Consider the following 21,995-nt stretch of genomic DNA (forward strand, 5'->3'; position numbering starts at 1 on the left):
ACTTATAAAATTCTTTTATTTTTGAAAATAAATTTTCAACTTTCTTTTCCATACAATAATTGATAATTTTTCACTAAGAAAACTTTAAACATCTAGAAAAAATTAAATTAATGTAACTGTTAAACTGCTTTGTAAGAATACAAAATACATGGAGATGACAATGCTTATTTTACACAAATTCATTTCCATTTAATTTTTATTCTGATCACACTACATTTTGAATTTCATTAAAATTAATTTTTCAAAGGGAGAAAAAACAACCAAACTATTCTTTACATTTCTTATTATTTAATGTTATTTAATATGATTAGCATCTATGTTAACTCAAACATATCTATTTTGATTTTCTTAACATAAATTGTATTTTGCAAGTAGGATATACAGTGGAACCTCGGTATACGACCTTAATCCGTTCCTGGTGTTTGGACTTATACCGAATAGGACGTATACCAAACCAACCTTTTCCATAAGAAGTAATGTAAAAATGATTAATCCGTTCTCATGTAAAAAAATGGCTGGCTTTAAACACCTCGCTTTCCTTACTAGTTTCTGCTTGATTTTTCATGAGATCAGTATGTATCCTTTTAACTTTCTCGCAAATAATTTCTTCTGATACGCTGTCGCCGGCACACTGTTTTTCAGTTATCCAAAGCAACAGCAATCTCTCGACATGATCTAATGTCTNGTAATGCCCAGCAGCTGCATAAACATTTATCTACTGATGCCGTAAACGTGTTAAATTAAATAAATGAAAAATATGATTAAAAATTTCAGTCCATCATTGTGACGATATCAAAATAAATAATTGCTCGTTAAACCTAATTTTAAATTGGTATAAGATTTAATATACATATTTCAGATTACTTATTAAAGTTTACTAGTTTTTGATATACATATCACTTCACTGTTCAATCCTAAATGCTTGTTAAATCATAGTAAAAATCATACAAAAATTTTAAAAACTGGACAAACAAAGTTTTTAAAAACTCATAATTGAAAATGAAGGTTAAATTATTGATAGTATTTATTTAATAAAATTGTTTTGTGAATTATATTCAATTGTAATACTTTTTCTTTAAATAAGCTTTCTGGTAAAACTTATAAAATTCTTTTATTTTTGAAAATAAATTTTCAACTTTCTTTTCCATACAATAATTGATAATTTTTCACTAAGAAAACTTTAAACATCTAGAAAAAATTAAATTAATGTAACTGTTAAACTGCTTTGTAAGAATACAAAATACATGGAGATGACAATGCTTATTTTACACAAATTCATTTCCATTTAATTTTTATTCTGATCACACTACATTTTGAATTTCATTAAAATTAATTTTTCAAAGGGAGAAAAAACAACCAAACTATTCTTTACATTTCTTATTATTTAATGTTATTTAATATGATTAGCATCTATGTTAACTCAAACATATCTATTTTGATTTTCTTAACATAAATTGTATTTTGCAAGTAGGATATACAGTGGAACCTCGGTATACGACCTTAATCCGTTCCTGGTGTTTGGACTTATACCGAATAGGACGTATACCAAACCAACCTTTTCCATAAGAAGTAATGTAAAAATGATTAATCCGTTCTCATGTAAAAAAATGGCTGGCTTTAAACACCTCGCTTTCCTTACTAGTTTCTGCTTGATTTTTCATGAGATCAGTATGTATCCTTTTAACTTTCTCGCAAATAATTTCTTCTGATACGCTGTCGTCGGCACACTGTTTTTCAGTTATCCAAAGCAACAGCAATCTCTCGACATGATCTAATGTCTTCGATCTCTGTTTAGAAACTGATTTAACCCCTTTCGCAACGTTAGCAAATTTAACAATGTCTTTATTTTTCACGATTGTCGATATCGTTTTCGGAATACGGAATGCAACAGTTAAATCTCGAACATGTGTGCCACCTTCATATTTGTCAATGATCTCTTTTTTCAGTTCCGTTGTGATTATAGTCACTTTTTTATTTTTTATTTGCTCTTTTGCAATTCATGATTAATAAAAATAATAAAATGTTACTTACAAATTAAAATCAGAAAAAATTTAACAAAGTTATAAACCGTAGCACCGCGAACGTCTAGTCTGGTGTAGTACACCGATAGTGCTACTTGTTCATAGATGGCGCGTATAATTGAATTAAGTCGTATACCGAAGAAAAGTCGTATACCGAGCAAAATTTGTTTCGTCCAAACAGGACGTATTCCGAATTGGACGTATTCTAAAGCAGACGTATACCGAGGTTCCACTGTATATACCATACTTGAATTAATGATTACATTTAAACTGATATTTTTTCATTTCATTTCTAATCTTATTTTCAAATTATCATCAAACTTACAAATGTTTATAGTAAACAATTTTTTTAATACTTTGTTATAACTAATAATTGCTGATACATACTAGGTTGAGGATTAAATTTCTGTATCAGTTAATTTTTAATTTTTTTTATAAATAAAAATAAGAAAATCAAAAATTACATTAAGCACTACTAGTAAATTTGATGAGCTGATTAAAAAATAAAAATAAAAATGTAAAAATAAAGCATATCAATGCTATAATATGATATCTTCTTATTTATTTTTTTTTTAAGAATATTACGTTTTTTAAATCTTTAATTACCTGCCAAACACCAACAACGGCATTTGCAATAAGAATGAGAAGAATAACAAATGGTTCTACAAAAGCTGTTATTTGACCTTCGTGCTCTTCAAATATTGCTAATACCTAAAATAAACATTAATAATCTGTATTAATTGAAATTTTCTACAAAACTTTAAAAAATAATTTTAAACATAAATAAAAAGTTGTTTTAAATTTTAAAAATTCCAGAAATAATTGTATGAAAATAAACTGGTATAGCATAAATCATTAAAATAATTATATACAAGTATAAATCATTGTATATTTTTCTGATGAATCTCTTCCTAGATTATATTAGAAATATTTTTAAATATACACTGCAATTATAGTTAATTATGTCTTCACATATTTGTTTATGAAATTCAATAGCAAATAAATAAAAGTTTAAATTTCTATTCAAGTATTTTCTAAATAAACATGTTTTCTAACAAGCTAAATTTAAACAAAATAAAAGAAACAACAAAACTGCATAAAAATTCTAAAAAGTTAATTTTATAATAATACAATAATCATTAATTTCATTTTTTGAGTTTTGAAAATTTAATGAAGTATGAGGAGTAATTATAAATTCATTAATACCAATTTGACACCAGCAAATCCTTATTATATGAATATGAATAAACTAATGATATGACACAAAGTTACAGATTTACCAACCATTTCTAACAAATATGGAACACGCTTCTACATTTATAAATTTTTCTTAAGATAATGAAAATTTAAATTTTGATGTTCTTCATGTTCTTCACTTTCAAAATAGAATACTTATAAATTTAATAATAATACAATTAAAGATTAAATAATCATCCTTATCTGAATCTATATAAAATTCAATAAAGAAACTAATTAAAGTTATGGTAGCCATTAGTTTTTTGATTACAGAATGTTTTCAGAAAATTTAATTCTATGATCAGAAGATTGTATATACATTCATTCTTTTTTAATTAATGTAAGAATATACATTTTAAAAGAAGTCATACAGCATTATTTTCAGATTAAAAATTCAAATCAAATGATGTGAATGTACTGTAAGCTATATTTGATTTTTGAAAAATATAAATTTCCATAACTATATAAAAATAAATATCTAATAAATACATGAAATAGTTCAATTTAAAATAGAATTAAGAGTAAAAAACTAATATACAATTTTATGTAAAAAAATCATTTATTTTTATTTTTTAAGTGTTTTATATTTCATTTTATTTTAATCTAAAGTTTTATTTCTTAAATTTTTGTCCAGATAGATTTGTTATTACTTTAAAACTAATTGAAGATGTATTATTTTTAAAAATATTTATGGAAATATAACAGCAATACCATAATCTGTACTTATTCCATAATCAAAAATTCTAATGATATAAAATATTAATTTACCTCAAATTTATAATAATATTCTTCATTAAGTCATTGTTAAAGTACATGTTTTAATGATAATTTAATGAAGAATGTTAATACAAAAATTTATTGACAAAGCAAAATTCTGACTTCTATTTTTTTTTTTTAAATTCAGTTAAAATTTATAATTAAATTTTCAAAAATAAAACATTACCGGCATGTTGACATCATATATTTTGTAGAAAAACTCAAAAGCATTTGATATCTCTCATTGCTCATTTATGCACCTTTGTGATGTAATTGATACACAAAAGTAATTTTTGTACATATATATAAGGTAATTTTATTTTTATGATATAAATAATTTTTGACATAAGTTTATGTTTATAAATAACACTACAATTTTGTTATTAATAAATAAATTAAAAATACTCACAAAAGATATAATAGCTGCTAAAAGTAATATTTTCACTAATAAATCATCGAATTGTTCTAATATAAGTTGCCATAAAGGTTTTCCTATATATATATAAAAAAAAACAATAATGCCATTAAATAACATGGTAAAAAAAATTCTAAACAACATAATCTTATATATGTTAACCATTCAACAGTGAGAGACAGATATATCCATCCAGGGCAATCGTGTGGCACTGGTGAGGGACGGATATATCCGTTAAATTCTTTTGGGGTATCGCCAAAAACTACCACAAAAAAAATCTACATAAAAAATGATTTATGTAACAATAAAAAAAGACATTTCTTTACTAGACATAACTGTTTACGAACTCTTTTTCCAAAACAGTAATGAAAAAAAATGCGTGGAAAAATACTTTAAAAATTTCCACCATTTATTCTCCACTGCTTTGGGACAGCACCCATACCTGACTATCCCACTGCTGAAAGGTTAATAATACTTGGCTTAATTAACATGATAAACCATTTATCATACAATAATTTACATGTAATAAAAAATGTTCACTTTTGCTTAATATTATTAAAATGTAACCAAATGGGTTGTTAGGAGAAACATTAAACCAATCCATTCATTAAAAAAATATGTACTGTTCTAAATAAATTTGTCAGTGTTATAAAATTACCATAAAAACCATTAATTTTAGACTTTTTATTATTAAAATATAGCAAAAGACTAAGGAATTAGTTTTGTTTATTTTATTTTTTTGCTTCCTTCAAATTGTTATGAACAAATTTTTCTATTTAAAATTTTTCTTTGTTAAAACAAACATACTGTGCCCAAAAGCAAAAGGCTCTATCTTTAAAACAACTGAATATCAAGTTGCACACTTATCATATCTAATTAGTATCTTTTATCAACATTGCCCAAATCTAGTGTGAAAAAGTTCTATAATTATTACAGAACATTTTTCATACAGAATATTACATATTATCAATAAAGGATACTACAACTTTATTTTCAATTTTTACAGAGATAGAATCTTTTGCCTTGTATCATCCAATATGGGACCATAAAACTCATTGAGTCAAACCAAGTTATCCTTTATATTTGAGCACTAAACTGATATAAAACCTCAAAACTGAAATCATTTATATGAAACTTGTAAACAAATGATTTTAGCTTCGCTAAGTTTCATCTTTTTTATTAGTTACTTATACTGTTATTGTTTTTATTTGTTATATCATCTTAATTTGTGGGTTTTCTGTTATCTGGGGTAGAAACCTTTTGTCCAATAGTATTTCCATGTATATGTAAAATAAATAAATAAATCTCATTCCAAGCATTCCTTCAAGATGTAGCATTTTCTCTGTCAATTAATGTATTATAAATGTATACATATACAGTATATAATTATAAATATTCAATATATAACAAACAAAATTCTATTTTAATTACATATTTGAATACATATAGTTTATGGACAAAAAAAGTTTGTGTCAAGAACAATGTGGAATTGTCTTTTTCAGATACCTTATAGAATATCTCAACTCCCTTTTCTCAGTCTAAGCAATATTAATGTAATTTGCCCTTAATTGTCTCATATGAATTAAAATATATTCCTATAATGCTTCACTTTTACAATATGAAAATGATGCTATAAAAAACTGGAGCTTGGTTTTAAAAATACAACAATGAAATATTATTATTTTAATGTTTTTTTAAAGGTAATGCAAATACATTTTATTAATACTCTGAAAACTTTTACATAATATATACATGTCTATGTAAATATTTTTCTACAGTTGAATAGCAACTAGAATTTTTTGAATTCAAACAATTTTTACAATTGTTTTAATTAATGAAAAAAAAACAATTATATTGTCAATCAGTTGTCATCACTGTCATAAATAATGATGATGACAATTACAAGTGCATTCTGAATTCAAAAATTTCTAGTTTATATCTTTATAGATACTGCCTGATAATTCACTAACAGTACATCCAAAATTCATATTCATTTTCAACCAATTTTACTTAACACCACAGCTGCATCAATATTAAATATATTTCATTTCTATCAAATAAATTAGATTTTTGTTCCATTACTGGAAAGTATCATTTTATACAGAAAATGGCATACAACATCAAATTCTATTTACAAATATATAATGTATCAATTTTGATAATTCCAGAATGTGGTATTCTATTAAAAATAAATAAAATTACAAATTTTAAGTTAATGAATGGTATGGTATCAAAAACATTATGAAATAAAATGTATTTGCTTAGTATTAAGCTAATATAGGCAAGTTAAAGGTTTGTAAAACAAAATTAATAACTACAAACCAAGTAAACAAAATTATTTGTAACTATTGTATCTTATTATTGCTTGTCATAATATTATATTAGTTCCTACAATTCTGTATTTTTATTGACGAATTATGTTTTAAATCAAGAAGAAATAAAATTTATTTTATAATCTTATACATTATCAGTTAAAAAACAAAGAAAATAAACTTTACTTTCCAGTTTAAATACCTCCACTAATGTAATTAATTAATGTTTATTAATTAAATTAGCTACTTATTTTCTTGACATTATTGTGGATACCATTTTTATTCAGTTGTTCATAATACTTTTCAGAGTCAATATTTTAAAAAACTAAAAGATAGAATCCCTTTTCAGGAAAAATAAATTTGGTAGAAATAAACAATTAGGAAATGTTTTATATAAACAAGTTCAATTTTGAAACATTTTAACATACAAAACTAAGTAAATAATAAAAGATTGTAGAAAAAATAAGTATTTGCTGATTGATTCCTTGAAACAAACTATTTGAATAAGTACTTTAAAGTATTTTGATAAAATTAATAAAAAAGAAACATTGTATTCAAATAATTTTTTTACGTTACAATTATTGGATAGTAAAGCAAAGAAACACAGCTATATGGGAAAGTTTTAACTATATGTTTAATTTGTTATCAGAGTGACATTATAGTTCATAGATTTAATAATCCTTACTGATCTCTCAAATATTAATCTTTAAAATCTAAACTATTTCATAACTTAAAAAATACTTTATATCTTATCAGTCAATATTGATAAATATCAGAAAATTTCAGATATTAGCATAAACAAGGTAGCAACCAAATTTGTGAACACGAGTGCCATTTTAGTTAATGTTTAATATTAACTTAAAGTTTTTAGTTTAATCATATGATTCATTACAATTTTTATGACCAATAAATACATTTTTACAACATTGTTAATAATTTCAAGAAAATGCTTTATAAAAACAATCATTATACATATATGATTGTTTATATAAAGCATACATATTATATAACAATAATATTCTGTCACTTATGATACAACTGAACTTATCACCATATATATGTATCATTTCAGATCTATTACAGATCAACTGTCCCAATTCACTTATCAGCAATCTAATTTGCAGTATTATGAAATTATTTACCTTTTTACTAAAATTGCAAAATCGAAGATATTAAAATAAAAGTTTATTTATTGTAAGAAATATCCCTGATAAAAGTTTTCATATTGTAGATTAATTTTAATTTGAAAAGTTCAACAAATTTTTGTTTTCTTACAACTTCATTTTAATAATTTCTTGGTAAGAGTTCAAAACACTGTAAAATTTCATAAATTTCCATTTTGAATTATTTCAGATAGTTTTATTGTATTGAATGAACTTTTATGAAACATTTAATTCAAAAAATAACCCAAATTTTCCATTTTTTAGATCTTACTATGTATTTTACTATACATTTTCTCTGAAGACACTAAACATTTTTGTTAGTTCATATAACAAAAAAATATTTGCTACATACAATAATTTTAATAAAACTGAGTGAAGTGATTAAACTGAAAGATTATAAAATTAATTAAACCTAACATGTATTTTATGAAAACCTGTAATAGGCATTATTTAATAAAAAGATATTTTTTTTTATTTATTTAACATTAAAATTTAAATAAACATGATTTTAAATATATCTGTCACTGCTCTAAAACTTTGTAGTTGATATCCATTATCTATCAACGAAAATTTATTTAGTGACCCCAAAAAAATTCATCAAGATTTAAGATAGGAATATAACTTGATAATCTCAATTTTGTACTATAAATAGTAAAAATAATCACTTAATTTAATTAAATTTAAACTATCATATCATTTTTATTGAGTAACTTTATCCCAAATAATAATATTATTAAAATACATATTTAATCAAGTGTTAAACATTTAAATTGATGATAATAGTAAAATAGAATTATTACTATTAAAGAAAGCTAAAGTTAAAAGTAACTAACAATATAATTTAAAAATGGTTCTTATAGTTATTAATATTTTTAATATATGATATTTTATAGTTAGAAAAATTTTTGTTAGAATATTCTTTACTAATACTTTTATGAATAAAATTATTATATACTGTACAAGAAATTAACTTACCCTCTTCGGCTGGTAATTCTGAAATAATAAAAAAAATACACACATTAATTTTTAAAACAATGAAGTATTTTCTTTATATATTTTGTTAAAATTAAGTTATTTATGTTCTACTAATTATGAATTATCCAATTAAAATACTATAAAATTAAATTGAACATTTAAATATTTCATTAATAAAATATCACACAAAATACTAATAAATGATAATATCTAACAGGATTTCTTTAGTTTTAAATTTTACAGATAGGAGAACAACTTGAAATAAAATTATTTGGTTGTAATGACTGATATAATGTACGCAAAAATAAAACTTTTAAATGAATGTAGCTGCACCATGAAATTCATATTTGTCTGCAATCTAAACATGCATATAAATATGTGCTTGTATATATATCAGTGCTTAAATACATTCATATAATGTATATATAAATATTTCTAATATATATCAAACATTAAACCCATAGAACAAGCATGAAATTTTATAGATTTGGATCGAATTGTTTCCTCTAAACAGTAATCCTGAACAACTATAATGTTGTAACTTTTTGTCTTTACAATAGCTAAAATCAACAGGAAGTTACTCTACGTAAATATTATGTTCATATTTAGGAAGAAAATTTTATGAATATAAACCAAAACTCATACAATGGCTTAATTCAATGCCTTTCTGTCTTTATACTATTTTATTATATTATTGTCAACTAAGGACTTATTATATTAATAGGACTATTATACTGGTGTGCCAATTTTTGTAGAGGAGGAATTCTTATTCAGAATAAATAAATTTTATAAATATGAACCAAAACTCTTTTAAATTTTGCATAAATAGAATCAATTGATAATGATAAAAAGTAAAACAGAATATTTAATATTTAACAGTAATGAAAAGACTTTCTTGAAATAAATAAATCATCAAAATATAAAATTACAAATCAGAAAAAAAAATCAGATTCTTAATTTCATTTCTGATGGTATCAGCTGATTTAAATTATGTGTAATTACTTAATTTCCTATCATAATTGATCATCTCAACATTTTTTTATTCCTTTTGTGATTTTCAGAAAAAAGGAAAAGAAATGAAAGCATTTCAGAATGCATCTGAAAATGGACAATTTTTTATATACATCCCCTGCCTGGCTTATTAAATATATTTTTAAGTACATATTTTATGCCATTGACTTTATCTGATATAAAACATTATTATTTTATAACATTATTTTAACAAAAACATTAGGAATTTTATGATAATTTGTAGTGTATTATCACTTAAAATCAGTCAACTATTTATTTATTTAACTGATCTTAAATAATGGAGCATTTAAATTGTAGCTATAGAACATTATAAATAAGAAAAATTATATCTTTATATAAATATACCGTAATTTAAATTATTTTGACATATATTATTGAAATGCTTTCATGTATTTATTTTCATTGTATTCAATATAGTTCAATTTTTATTATTAATTGCTAAAATATGTTTGTAAATTAGAAAATTGATCGAAAACTTAAAAAGATAAAACTATTTTCCTATTCTCTGCAATTTTTCCTGACAAGGGCCTCTGAAAGACAGCCAGCCAAAAACATTTAAACATTAAAAAAATTTTTTTTGTTGTTCATTTCCTGGAATTAGCATTTAGGTGTGAAGTGGTTGTTTTAGTATATATTTCCAGTTTATGTGCCAGATTTTTATATCTGTGAAGATATATCCAAGCCATTGTATCCATGATATACTTTATATATTCACATTATTATGGTAATTTTAGCTATTACATTGATTTGTATACAATATACAATATAAATATACAATGATATACATATACATATATATATTTACTGTACTTAAACTATTTCATTAGTGTTTATAAGATTTAATAGAAAATTAAATTATAAATAAGTTAAAAACTATTCATTTTAAATTTTACACACCATTTGGACCATATTTCTCTTGATATTTCCGAACTTGTTCTTCTGATAATCCTCTTTCTATATCTGTTCCATAATACTCGGTAATTTCTTTCCAACTCTTCGTATGAGCCAATTCCATACTTTTATTCTTATTTACACAATATATTAAGTTTTAGTAAAAATATAAACTTTACTATAAATAACTCAACAGTGCGCAATCTGAAATTAAGAAAAATATCAATTAATGAATAAATATAACTTAAGTAAAAACTTAACATTTATTTAAAAATTTAAATTAAGAATCATTTATTAAATTTATCATCTAATTTTTTCGTAAAACTTCCTTTTTAAAAGCTAGCATATATGTTAATATTTATTAATATTTCTTTTATACCAGAAATTCTAAAATTAAATTACTGTATAATAAAATTAGTAAAGTACTTTAGTTTACTGTTTTATTAATTTTAATTTTCTAAAAAATTTCCTTAGAAAATATGTGAAATTTTAATATTTGTATACCTGCTTCTGATTATAGCATGAATTTTATGACCCACATCATTAAACAAACTGCCGATGATTAAAAGAATTCATTAATTATTCTTAAATTCATTAATTTGATGATTAATCATTCCATCTAATTTTGCCATTAGTAAGATTTGGCTTCACAAAATATTTTGGAAAAACCAATATTACATAATCTGTTAAAATGCCTGAGATTGAGAACCACTATCATTATTATAGAAGTTAGTGATAAGGGAATTATCACAAAAAAATGTGCTTAGTTATTACTCCTTATTTTAAAATTGTTTGGAAATACTATGGTTCAAATGTTTTATTTCAATTTTTATAATACATTTAAAATCCAGTTTNATGACGTTAATTATTTATAATATTAAAGTAACCTTTTATTTCCTTTTTTTAATTAGGTCCATCTGAAATCATAAAAAAAGGGTAGTAACTTATCAAATAATATCAGGCATTTTGTTTGGTATTTTATGTTAAAAAAATTAAATTTAGCTTAGTTTTTTCTTAATTATTCTTAATTATAAATATTTGATTTTTATTGAAGAAATCAATTTAAAAAGCTATTTTTCTATGTGGTTATATTTTTTGTATCAGGTGTTACATTATTATATTTAGAAGTAAAGCTGTGTGTCTTTCATCCAATTCCAATTCACAACAAAAAAATCAACTCAAAAGGAGATCTGTCTCAAGAAATAGAATCAACATTTCAAGCATAAGACTTATAAATATACATATTTTTAAATTAAATGCCAACTACTAACTTTTCTAAGAAAAAAAAAACAAAAAAATTTACTTAAACAATAATCAAATGCAGATATTGTAAAAGAATAACATTATTATATAGTTTTATTTCATGGACAGAGGGAATAAAATTTGCAATATCAGATTCTAGATTAATTGATACATTTTACACGTTTGCTGGAAGCTAAATAGGTTCAGTGGTCTGAAGATATTACACTTTCAGTGTTAGAGAAGTATATTTTGTTAAGGAGACAAACCTGAGATTTGCAGGTTAAACATATCCGAAACATAAAAACGTGATATATATTTTTTTTAAGTATAATATTTATAAAACAGAAACCTTTGGTTGTATCATGTTTTATAATATATCATAATACTGATGAAATTCTGAATATAGTAATAAGAAACTAACAAGAGCAGATAAGTCACAAAAGAAGAATATGTTTATGATGACTTGATTGTGTAAAGTTTGATTTTTTTACAGAATATTTTTCTTGTTATTGCTTTTTTAAATTCATACCATTTAATATTAATTTATTTCATTTTTTATTAAATACTACATAATATTTTTGGATCCTAAAACTAAGCAATCACTTCTTTTTTTAATTAAATACACAAATTTTGGTTATAGTTACAAAAAGGTTTATTATCCATTCCAGATATTTTTTTTATTTACTCAAGAAAATACACTATTCCTAAATAACAACAGAATAAAATCTGATAAAACATAAGATAAGATATTACAGACGTAATGTTTAATAAGTATCTATCGAACTTTAATTATACTGTATGTTATTAACTTCAATTTACAGAACTTAATACTTAAAAACATTAAAAGATAAAATCAGAAATGAATAAGTATCAATGATCACTTTTTTGTTACAATTACAAATACAGATCTCATTATTGTTAAGTAACTATCCTATAAAAATTCTAAACTTTAAAATTCTTTAAAATGTAAATAATTTATGGTATTTTTGTGATAATAGAATAATATGCAAAATTTTATGCAGATAGAATAAAAGAAAAATTGAAAAGCTGTGAAAATTAACTCTTGAATTAAATTTGTGTTATTCAAATGAATTTGTCAGTATAAAATATTATAGAGAAATTAAATTTTGAAGAGAGGTTTAAGAAAATCTCTTTTTATTAATATAATAAAAAGAGATTTTCTTAATTATAATTTATATTGAGTAAAATCAAATATGGAGAAAGTAAAAATCAATGTTTGATAAACTTTCTAAAGAAGCTCCTGAAAAAGTAAATCCAATTCAAACTTTTTCTTGGAGTAAAAATCTTTTCAGAAGTGTCAAGTACTTTCAGGCTATACATCTATCATCATATTTCTTATGGTGTCAACTTCTGATGACAGGTACATAGCCTGAAAGTGCTTCTCTAAACAATTTTCCACTTAAAAAACAAGCAGTTTGAATAAAACCACATTTCAATATTTAATCATATAATTTAATTCAAAAATTATTTACATATTTATATAATAATTATACTTTTCTTTTATTAACGGTTTCCAGATTTTTAAAATTACTAATTAATATTTTTTTCTATTGTTATTTCTTTTCTTATTATAGTTTGACTTTAGTTTCAATATTTTTTTTTAGATATATCAAATTTCATACCTGTTTCTATATATGTAGTTTTTTTGTTTTGCTGCTGTTTTATAAACAAACATGCTTTCAAAAACAAAAATAAATACTTTTAAATACTTTAAGAATCTTAAATCCAAATAAATTACATAAGATTTCTCAATGCAAGGTTACTTTTGTAACAATATTAATTTTCAAATTTTCTTTTTGAATAAAGAGAAATTTTTATGTGAAAATACAAATATGATTTTTACTTTTCCAGCTGTTGTAACAGAAAGAAAGTATAGAAATGGTCAAAAATGACCTCCCAAGACTTTTTTCACAAAACTTTTTTTTTTTATTTTGAAAAATAAATTCTTAATTATAACATTCGGTGCAATGAATAGTGGTGCTTGCAGACTATAAAAAAGGAGCATGTGTGCATGCAGTATATATAAATATATATAAGCCCCCTTTTTTACAGGTATCCTTTGATTAACACAGTTAATCCCTCAATGCTACCGTGTATATCAAAATCATGTTAAATGTAAAATATCTTTAAACAAATACAGTGGTACCTTGGTACTTGACAAAACAATCACGAGATGTTAGAACAAATTTTCAGTTAATAACAAATATTTTTATTTTAATTTTGTCATGTGTAAAAAAGTACTGTGATAAAAATGATCAACTAATTTAAAAATAAAATGAAAGCTTAGAGCTTTCCTCCAACCAGATGTTTTCTTGCATAACATCTGGTTTGAAATTTTGAAGAACTTATTTATCAACTGATAGTTTAAATTTTCAAATGAAACATATATGCAGGGGTCATACTGCATAGTGCCAAAATTGCCACTTGGTGATATTTTTATTAAAATGGCAATAAAAATATAATACTGACAATTGCGATTGATGATAAAAACCCTACTCTGCTCATTTCAACATTCAGCATGAAATCAAATTACAGATCACACTTCAGGAAAAACAGCAAAATGTCAAGCTTCCATACAATGGGAGTCCTGTGCACCTAGGGATTTCATGACATCACGCGGCAAGTTTGGGCAGAAAAGTAGGAAGTGATGTTGAGAACTGAAGGTAGTTTTGTGCGATGCTGCCCAGTGTTTCCAGATTGGGGATTTTTTATTGACTGACAGAATATTTAAGGAATTTTTGGGATGACTTTCTTTCCACTTTGATCTTTTTTCAGTAGACTAAAACAAAAATTTTGACATGACAGAACATGCAAAACACTGTTTAAACATTGTGATCAAATATGTTATTTGAAATTATTCATTAAAAAATTATTCAAAATAATTCCTATTGCTAACAAGAGGGCCAAATGTTTGGTCTCCGATTCAAACGAAACTTGGTGAGCACAAACCTTAAACACAAGCAGCACCTTGTCCAAATAATAGGATCCCATTTCTCAATCACTTCGAAAAACTGGACCTGTAAAAATTTTGTGTTTAGCTTATTATAAGTCTTTGCAAGTGTCACGCCTCAGAGTGGTGATAGCCAAGTGAATAAGATGCTAGGCACTGCAGCTAGATGATATAGGTTTGAATTTATATCATTGGGCCTCTTAGTGCTCTCAGAGCAGAGAGAGGCTTATTTTACAAAACTGCAATCATCTGACCAAAAAAAAAAACCCTATATCATCTAGCTACAGTGCCTAGCATCTTATTCACTCAGCTAGCATTTGAAACGTCCAAAGACATAAGCCAAACACTAAATTTTCAAAGGCCCATTTTTTGGAAACAGTTGAAAAATGGGTCCTATATTTAGATGAGGAGCTGTTCGTATTTAAAGCTACATACTCATCAAATTTCATTCAAACTGGAGACCTGAACATCTGGTCCTCTCCTCGTGAGTGACAGTTTAACGTATTACTTTTACTTTCCAGATGACAAACTGATGAGGCTACCATGGTAAGATTGCAGATTTGAATGACACTGTTGGAACCTTAACAGAGCTGTAAAGCATGCCCATAGGAGAAAAACGTCAAAGGAACCATATCTCTAAATGAGACCCTTCATGAGATATAGCCCCCACCGAAATCAGCCAAAAACCTACTTCCAGGCACAATAGGGAGTCATACTACATGCTCTGCTAAGCTTATTGCATATTTAACAGTCAGTATAGCACAGTGATCAGACATTCTAATGATATTTATCAGCAAAAAATAAAGAAAAGTCTGACACTCGACCCTTTGCGAGATATTTGCCTCCAAATGTGGAACCCAACAGCAGCAATTCCTGTTGTCATCTTGCTTGTGGACATCATGCTTGCAAGCAAATTATGTTATAGGCAAAGTGATCACTGCCTATAACAAATGATAAATGTAGGAACTTCTACTGACTGAAAACAGTTTTTCTTGTGTACCAGTACTGCTGTCTATTCTCCATGATGCATGGCAGTCAAGGCAATCTATTCTCCATGCTGTTGAACGGTAGTCAAGGCAAGCAATAGCGAGCTGCCATTCTGCATGTAGTTGTGTGCTTCGATGCTCACTATCACTAGCTCCTCAACATCTGGCAAGCCCCACCATACTCCTCTAAAACTATATAACATCAAGTACTCCATAAACAGTCAAGTGGGCTAATCAAAGCCAGTCTAGTCACATGGGCTAAATAGTTAAATCAAGGGGGGCAGAATGAAGCATGTGAACTGCAGGGGGGTACAGAAGACAGGGTACTGAATGGTGACTGTAGACAAGAGTTATAGTCAAGAAAATGGGTTAGGGGCAATTTTAATTAAAAGAACCAAGGGGGCAATAGCTTGTAAAGTTCAGGAATCACTGATCTAATGTTATCTGGTTGCTACTACAAATTTCTTTACAAATCTTAATTAATGACAACAAAATGCTTATACTATAACATAACATTCAAAAGCATACTAATTCATTCTGATTAATAATAATAAAATAAAAAGTATTTTTATTATTTTATTTAACTAGTTGATATATTTAGTTCCAAATGTANAGTTCCTACAATTCTGTATTTTTATTGACGAATTATGTTTTAAATCAAGAAGAAATAAAATTTATTTTATAATCTTATACATTATCAGTTAAAAAACAAAGAAAATAAACTTTACTTTCCAGTTTAAATACCTCCACTAATGTAATTAATTAATGTTTATTAATTAAATTAGCTACTTATTTTCTTGACATTATTGTGGATACCATTTTTATTCAGTTGTTCATAATACTTTTCAGAGTCAATATTTTAAAAAACTAAAAGATAGAATCCCTTTTCAGGAAAAATAAATTTGGTAGAAATAAACAATTAGGAAATGTTTTATATAAACAAGTTCAATTTTGAAACATTTTAACATACAAAACTAAGTAAATAATAAAAGATTGTAGAAAAAATAAGTATTTGCTGATTGATTCCTTGAAACAAACTATTTGAATAAGTACTTTAAAGTATTTTGATAAAATTAATAAAAAAGAAACATTGTATTCAAATAATTTTTTTACGTTACAATTATTGGATAGTAAAGCAAAGAAACACAGCTATATGGGAAAGTTTTAACTATATGTTTAATTTGTTATCAGAGTGACATTATAGTTCATAGATTTAATAATCCTTACTGATCTCTCAAATATTAATCTTTAAAATCTAAACTATTTCATAACTTAAAAAATACTTTATATCTTATCAGTCAATATTGATAAATATCAGAAAATTTCAGATATTAGCATAAACAAGGTAGCAACCAAATTTGTGAACACGAGTGCCATTTTAGTTAATGTTTAATATTAACTTAAAGTTTTTAGTTTAATCATATGATTCATTACAATTTTTATGACCAATAAATACATTTTTACAACATTGTTAATAATTTCAAGAAAATGCTTTATAAAAACAATCATTATACATATATGATTGTTTATATAAAGCATACATATTATATAACAATAATATTCTGTCACTTATGATACAACTGAACTTATCACCATATATATGTATCATTTCAGATCTATTACAGATCAACTGTCCCAATTCACTTATCAGCAATCTAATTTGCAGTATTATGAAATTATTTACCTTTTTACTAAAATTGCAAAATCGAAGATATTAAAATAAAAGTTTATTTATTGTAAGAAATATCCCTGATAAAAGTTTTCATATTGTAGATTAATTTTAATTTGAAAAGTTCAACAAATTTTTGTTTTCTTACAACTTCATTTTAATAATTTCTTGGTAAGAGTTCAAAACACTGTAAAATTTCATAAATTTCCATTTTGAATTATTTCAGATAGTTTTATTGTATTGAATGAACTTTTATGAAACATTTAATTCAAAAAATAACCCAAATTTTCCATTTTTTAGATCTTACTATGTATTTTACTATACATTTTCTCTGAAGACACTAAACATTTTTGTTAGTTCATATAACAAAAAAATATTTGCTACATACAATAATTTTAATAAAACTGAGTGAAGTGATTAAACTGAAAGATTATAAAATTAATTAAACCTAACATGTATTTTATGAAAACCTGTAATAGGCATTATTTAATAAAAAGATATTTTTTTTTATTTATTTAACATTAAAATTTAAATAAACATGATTTTAAATATATCTGTCACTGCTCTAAAACTTTGTAGTTGATATCCATTATCTATCAACGAAAATTTATTTAGTGACCCCAAAAAAATTCATCAAGATTTAAGATAGGAATATAACTTGATAATCTCAATTTTGTACTATAAATAGTAAAAATAATCACTTAATTTAATTAAATTTAAACTATCATATCATTTTTATTGAGTAACTTTATCCCAAATAATAATAATATTAAAATACATATTTAATCAAGTGTTAAACATTTAAATTGATGATAATAGTAAAATAGAATTATTACTATTAAAGAAAGCTAAAGTTAAAAGTAACTAACAATATAATTTAAAAATGGTTCTTATAGTTATTAATATTTTTAATATATGATATTTTATAGTTAGAAAAATTTTTGTTAGAATATTCTTTACTAATACTTTTATGAATAAAATTATTATATACTGTACAAGAAATTAACTTACCCTCTTCGGCTGGTAATTCTGAAATAATAAAAAAAATACACACATTAATTTTTAAAACAATGAAGTATTTTCTTTATATATTTTGTTAAAATTAAGTTATTTATGTTCTACTAATTATGAATTATCCAATTAAAATACTATAAAATTAAATTGAACATTTAAATATTTCATTAATAAAATATCACACAAAATACTAATAAATGATAATATCTAACAGGATTTCTTTAGTTTTAAATTTTACAGATAGGAGAACAACTTGAAATAAAATTATTTGGTTGTAATGACTGATATAATGTACGCAAAAATAAAACTTTTAAATGAATGTAGCTGCACCATGAAATTCATATTTGTCTGCAATCTAAACATGCATATAAATATGTGCTTGTATATATATCAGTGCTTAAATACATTCATATAATGTATATATAAATATTTCTAATATATATCAAACATTAAACCCATAGAACAAGCATGAAATTTTATAGATTTGGATCGAATTGTTTCCTCTAAACAGTAATCCTGAACAACTATAATGTTGTAACTTTTTGTCTTTACAATAGCTAAAATCAACAGGAAGTTACTCTACGTAAATATTATGTTCATATTTAGGAAGAAAATTTTATGAATATAAACCAAAACTCATACAATGGCTTAATTCAATGCCTTTCTGTCTTTATACTATTTTATTATATTATTGTCAACTAAGGACTTATTATATTAATAGGACTATTATACTGGTGTGCCAATTTTTGTAAAGGAGGAATTCTTATTCAGAATAAATAAATTTTATAAATATGAACCAAAACTCTTTTAAATTTTGCATAAATAGAATCAATTGATAATGATAAAAAGTAAAACAGAATATTTAATATTTAACAGTAATGAAAAGACTTTCTTGAAATAAATAAATCATCAAAATATAAAATTACAAATCAGAAAAAAAAATCAGATTCTTAATTTCATTTCTGATGGTATCAGCTGATTTAAATTATGTGTAATTACTTAATTTCCTATCATAATTGATCATCTCAACATTTTTTTATTCCTTTTGTGATTTTCAGAAAAAAGGAAAAGAAATGAAAGCATTTCAGAATGCATCTGAAAATGGACAATTTTTTATATACATCCCCTGCCTGGCTTATTAAATATATTTTTAAGTACATATTTTATGCCATTGACTTTATCTGATATAAAACATTATTATTTTATAACATTATTTTAACAAAAACATTAGGAATTTTATGATAATTTGTAGTGTATTATCACTTAAAATCAGTCAACTATTTATTTATTTAACTGATCTTAAATAATGGAGCATTTAAATTGTAGCTATAGAACATTATAAATAAGAAAAATTATATCTTTATATAAATATACCGTAATTTAAATTATTTTGACATATATTATTGAAATGCTTTCATGTATTTATTTTCATTGTATTCAATATAGTTCAATTTTTATTATTAATTGCTAAAATATGTTTGTAAATTAGAAAATTGATCGAAAACTTAAAAAGATAAAACTATTTTCCTATTCTCTGCAATTTTTCCTGACAAGGGCCTCTGAAAGACAGCCAGCCAAAAACATTTAAACATTAAAAAAATTTTTTTTGTTGTTCATTTCCTGGAATTAGCATTTAGGTGTGAAGTGGTTGTTTTAGTATATATTTCCAGTTTATGTGCCAGATTTTTATATCTGTGAAGATATATCCAAGCCATTGTATCCATGATATACTTTATATATTCACATTATTATGGTAATTTTAGCTATTACATTGATTTGTATACAATATACAATATAAATATACAATGATATACATATACATATATATATTTACTGTACTTAAACTATTTCATTAGTGTTTATAAGATTTAATAGAAAATTAAATTATAAATAAGTTAAAAACTATTCATTTTAAATTTTACACACCATTTGGACCATATTTCTCTTGATATTTCCGAACTTGTTCTTCTGATAATCCTCTTTCTATATCTGTTCCATAATACTCGGTAATTTCTTTCCAACTCTTCGTATGAGCCAATTCCATACTTTTATTCTTATTTACACAATATATTAAGTTTTAGTAAAAATATAAACTTTACTATAAATAACTCAACAGTGCGCAATCTGAAATTAAGAAAAATATCAATTAATGAATAAATATAACTTAAGTAAAAACTTAACATTTATTTAAAAATTTAAATTAAGAATCATTTATTAAATTTATCATCTAATTTTTTCGTAAAACTTCCTTTTTAAAAGCTAGCATATATGTTAATATTTATTAATATTTCTTTTATACCAGAAATTCTAAAATTAAATTACTGTATAATAAAATTAGTAAAGTACTTTAGTTTACTGTTTTATTAATTTTAATTTTCTAAAAAATTTCCTTAGAAAATATGTGAAATTTTAATATTTGTATACCTGCTTCTGATTATAGCATGAATTTTATGACCCACATCATTAAACAAACTGCCGATGATTAAAAGAATTCATTAATTATTCTTAAATTCATTAATTTGATGATTAATCATTCCATCTAATTTTGCCATTAGTAAGATTTGGCTTCACAAAATATTTTGGAAAAACCAATATTACATAATCTGTTAAAATGCCTGAGATTGAGAACCACTATCATTATTATAGAAGTTAGTGATAAGGGAATTATCACAAAAAAATGTGCTTAGTTATTACTCCTTATTTTAAAATTGTTTGGAAATACTATGGTTCAAATGTTTTATTTCAATTTTTATAATACATTTAAAATCCAGTTTAGAATTATAAACTAAGAATGATCTGTTAAATAGATGTAAAACATTTGTTTTAAATACAAGAGTACAGTTTGCTTTACTGCTATCAGCAAAGTGTACTGTTTTTCTAATTATTTTCTAAAATGTATTTATTTCTGAAAATATAAGTTATAATAAATCCCACATGTGACATACTGCACTAGTTAAATGAAAGAGAGGGAAAAGAAAAATATATCAACAAGTTATAACTAAGAAGCAACATATAAAATAGGTATAAGCCTAATGATAATTTATTAATAACTCCATTACTACTGCAAAGTATTTTAAATATGATCTATAATTACTTAGTTATAAAACAATTTGAATGAAAAATATAAATATGTATAAAGAGATTAATATCAAAAGAGATATAAAAATATTTATATATTTCTCTTTTGTATTACATACTAAATATTATACATTAAGCAGAATACATAATTTTATCATATATATCATTAGTCAATCAATAAAAAACTATTAGAGATTAAACTATTAAAGATATTCTGATAATTGAAAATATATA

The 21,995-nt window shown here is 23.9% G+C and overlaps 1 protein-coding gene and 1 long non-coding RNA gene across 5 annotated transcripts in view; both read right to left on the bottom strand.

The window, feature by feature from the left end:
• Positions 1–11,711, bottom strand: part of LOC111630062 (calcium-transporting ATPase sarcoplasmic/endoplasmic reticulum type-like) — a 45,992-nt gene extending 34,281 nt beyond the window's left edge. For all 4 annotated transcript variants that reach the window (XM_023374088.1, XM_023374104.1, XM_023374096.1 and 1 more), the window contains exons 1-5: positions 11,689–11,711; positions 10,808–11,005; positions 8,879–8,896; positions 4,423–4,505; positions 2,628–2,732 (exon numbers count right to left, since the gene is read on the bottom strand). In XM_023374088.1, coding sequence (XP_023229856.1) covers positions 2,628–2,732; positions 4,423–4,505; positions 8,879–8,896; positions 10,808–10,925 — 324 coding nt within the window. In that variant the 5' untranslated portion in view covers positions 10,926–11,005; positions 11,689–11,711. The remainder of the gene's footprint in view (positions 1–2,627; positions 2,733–4,422; positions 4,506–8,878; positions 8,897–10,807; positions 11,006–11,688) is intronic.
• Positions 11,712–18,563: 6,852 nt separating this feature from the next.
• The window catches only part of LOC111630096, a 27,407-nt gene continuing 23,975 nt past the window's right edge, over positions 18,564–21,995 (bottom strand). Inside the window, exons 2-3 of the long non-coding RNA XR_002757454.1 lie at positions 20,610–20,807; positions 18,564–18,698 (exon numbers count right to left, since the gene is read on the bottom strand). This is a non-coding gene — a long non-coding RNA (uncharacterized LOC111630096). The remainder of the gene's footprint in view (positions 18,699–20,609; positions 20,808–21,995) is intronic.

This window comes from Centruroides sculpturatus, unplaced genomic scaffold (genome assembly GCF_000671375.1).
Source record: "Centruroides sculpturatus isolate CEXI.00-Female unplaced genomic scaffold, Cexi_2.0 scaffold68, whole genome shotgun sequence".
Taxonomy (NCBI): Eukaryota; Metazoa; Arthropoda; class Arachnida; order Scorpiones; family Buthidae; genus Centruroides; species Centruroides sculpturatus.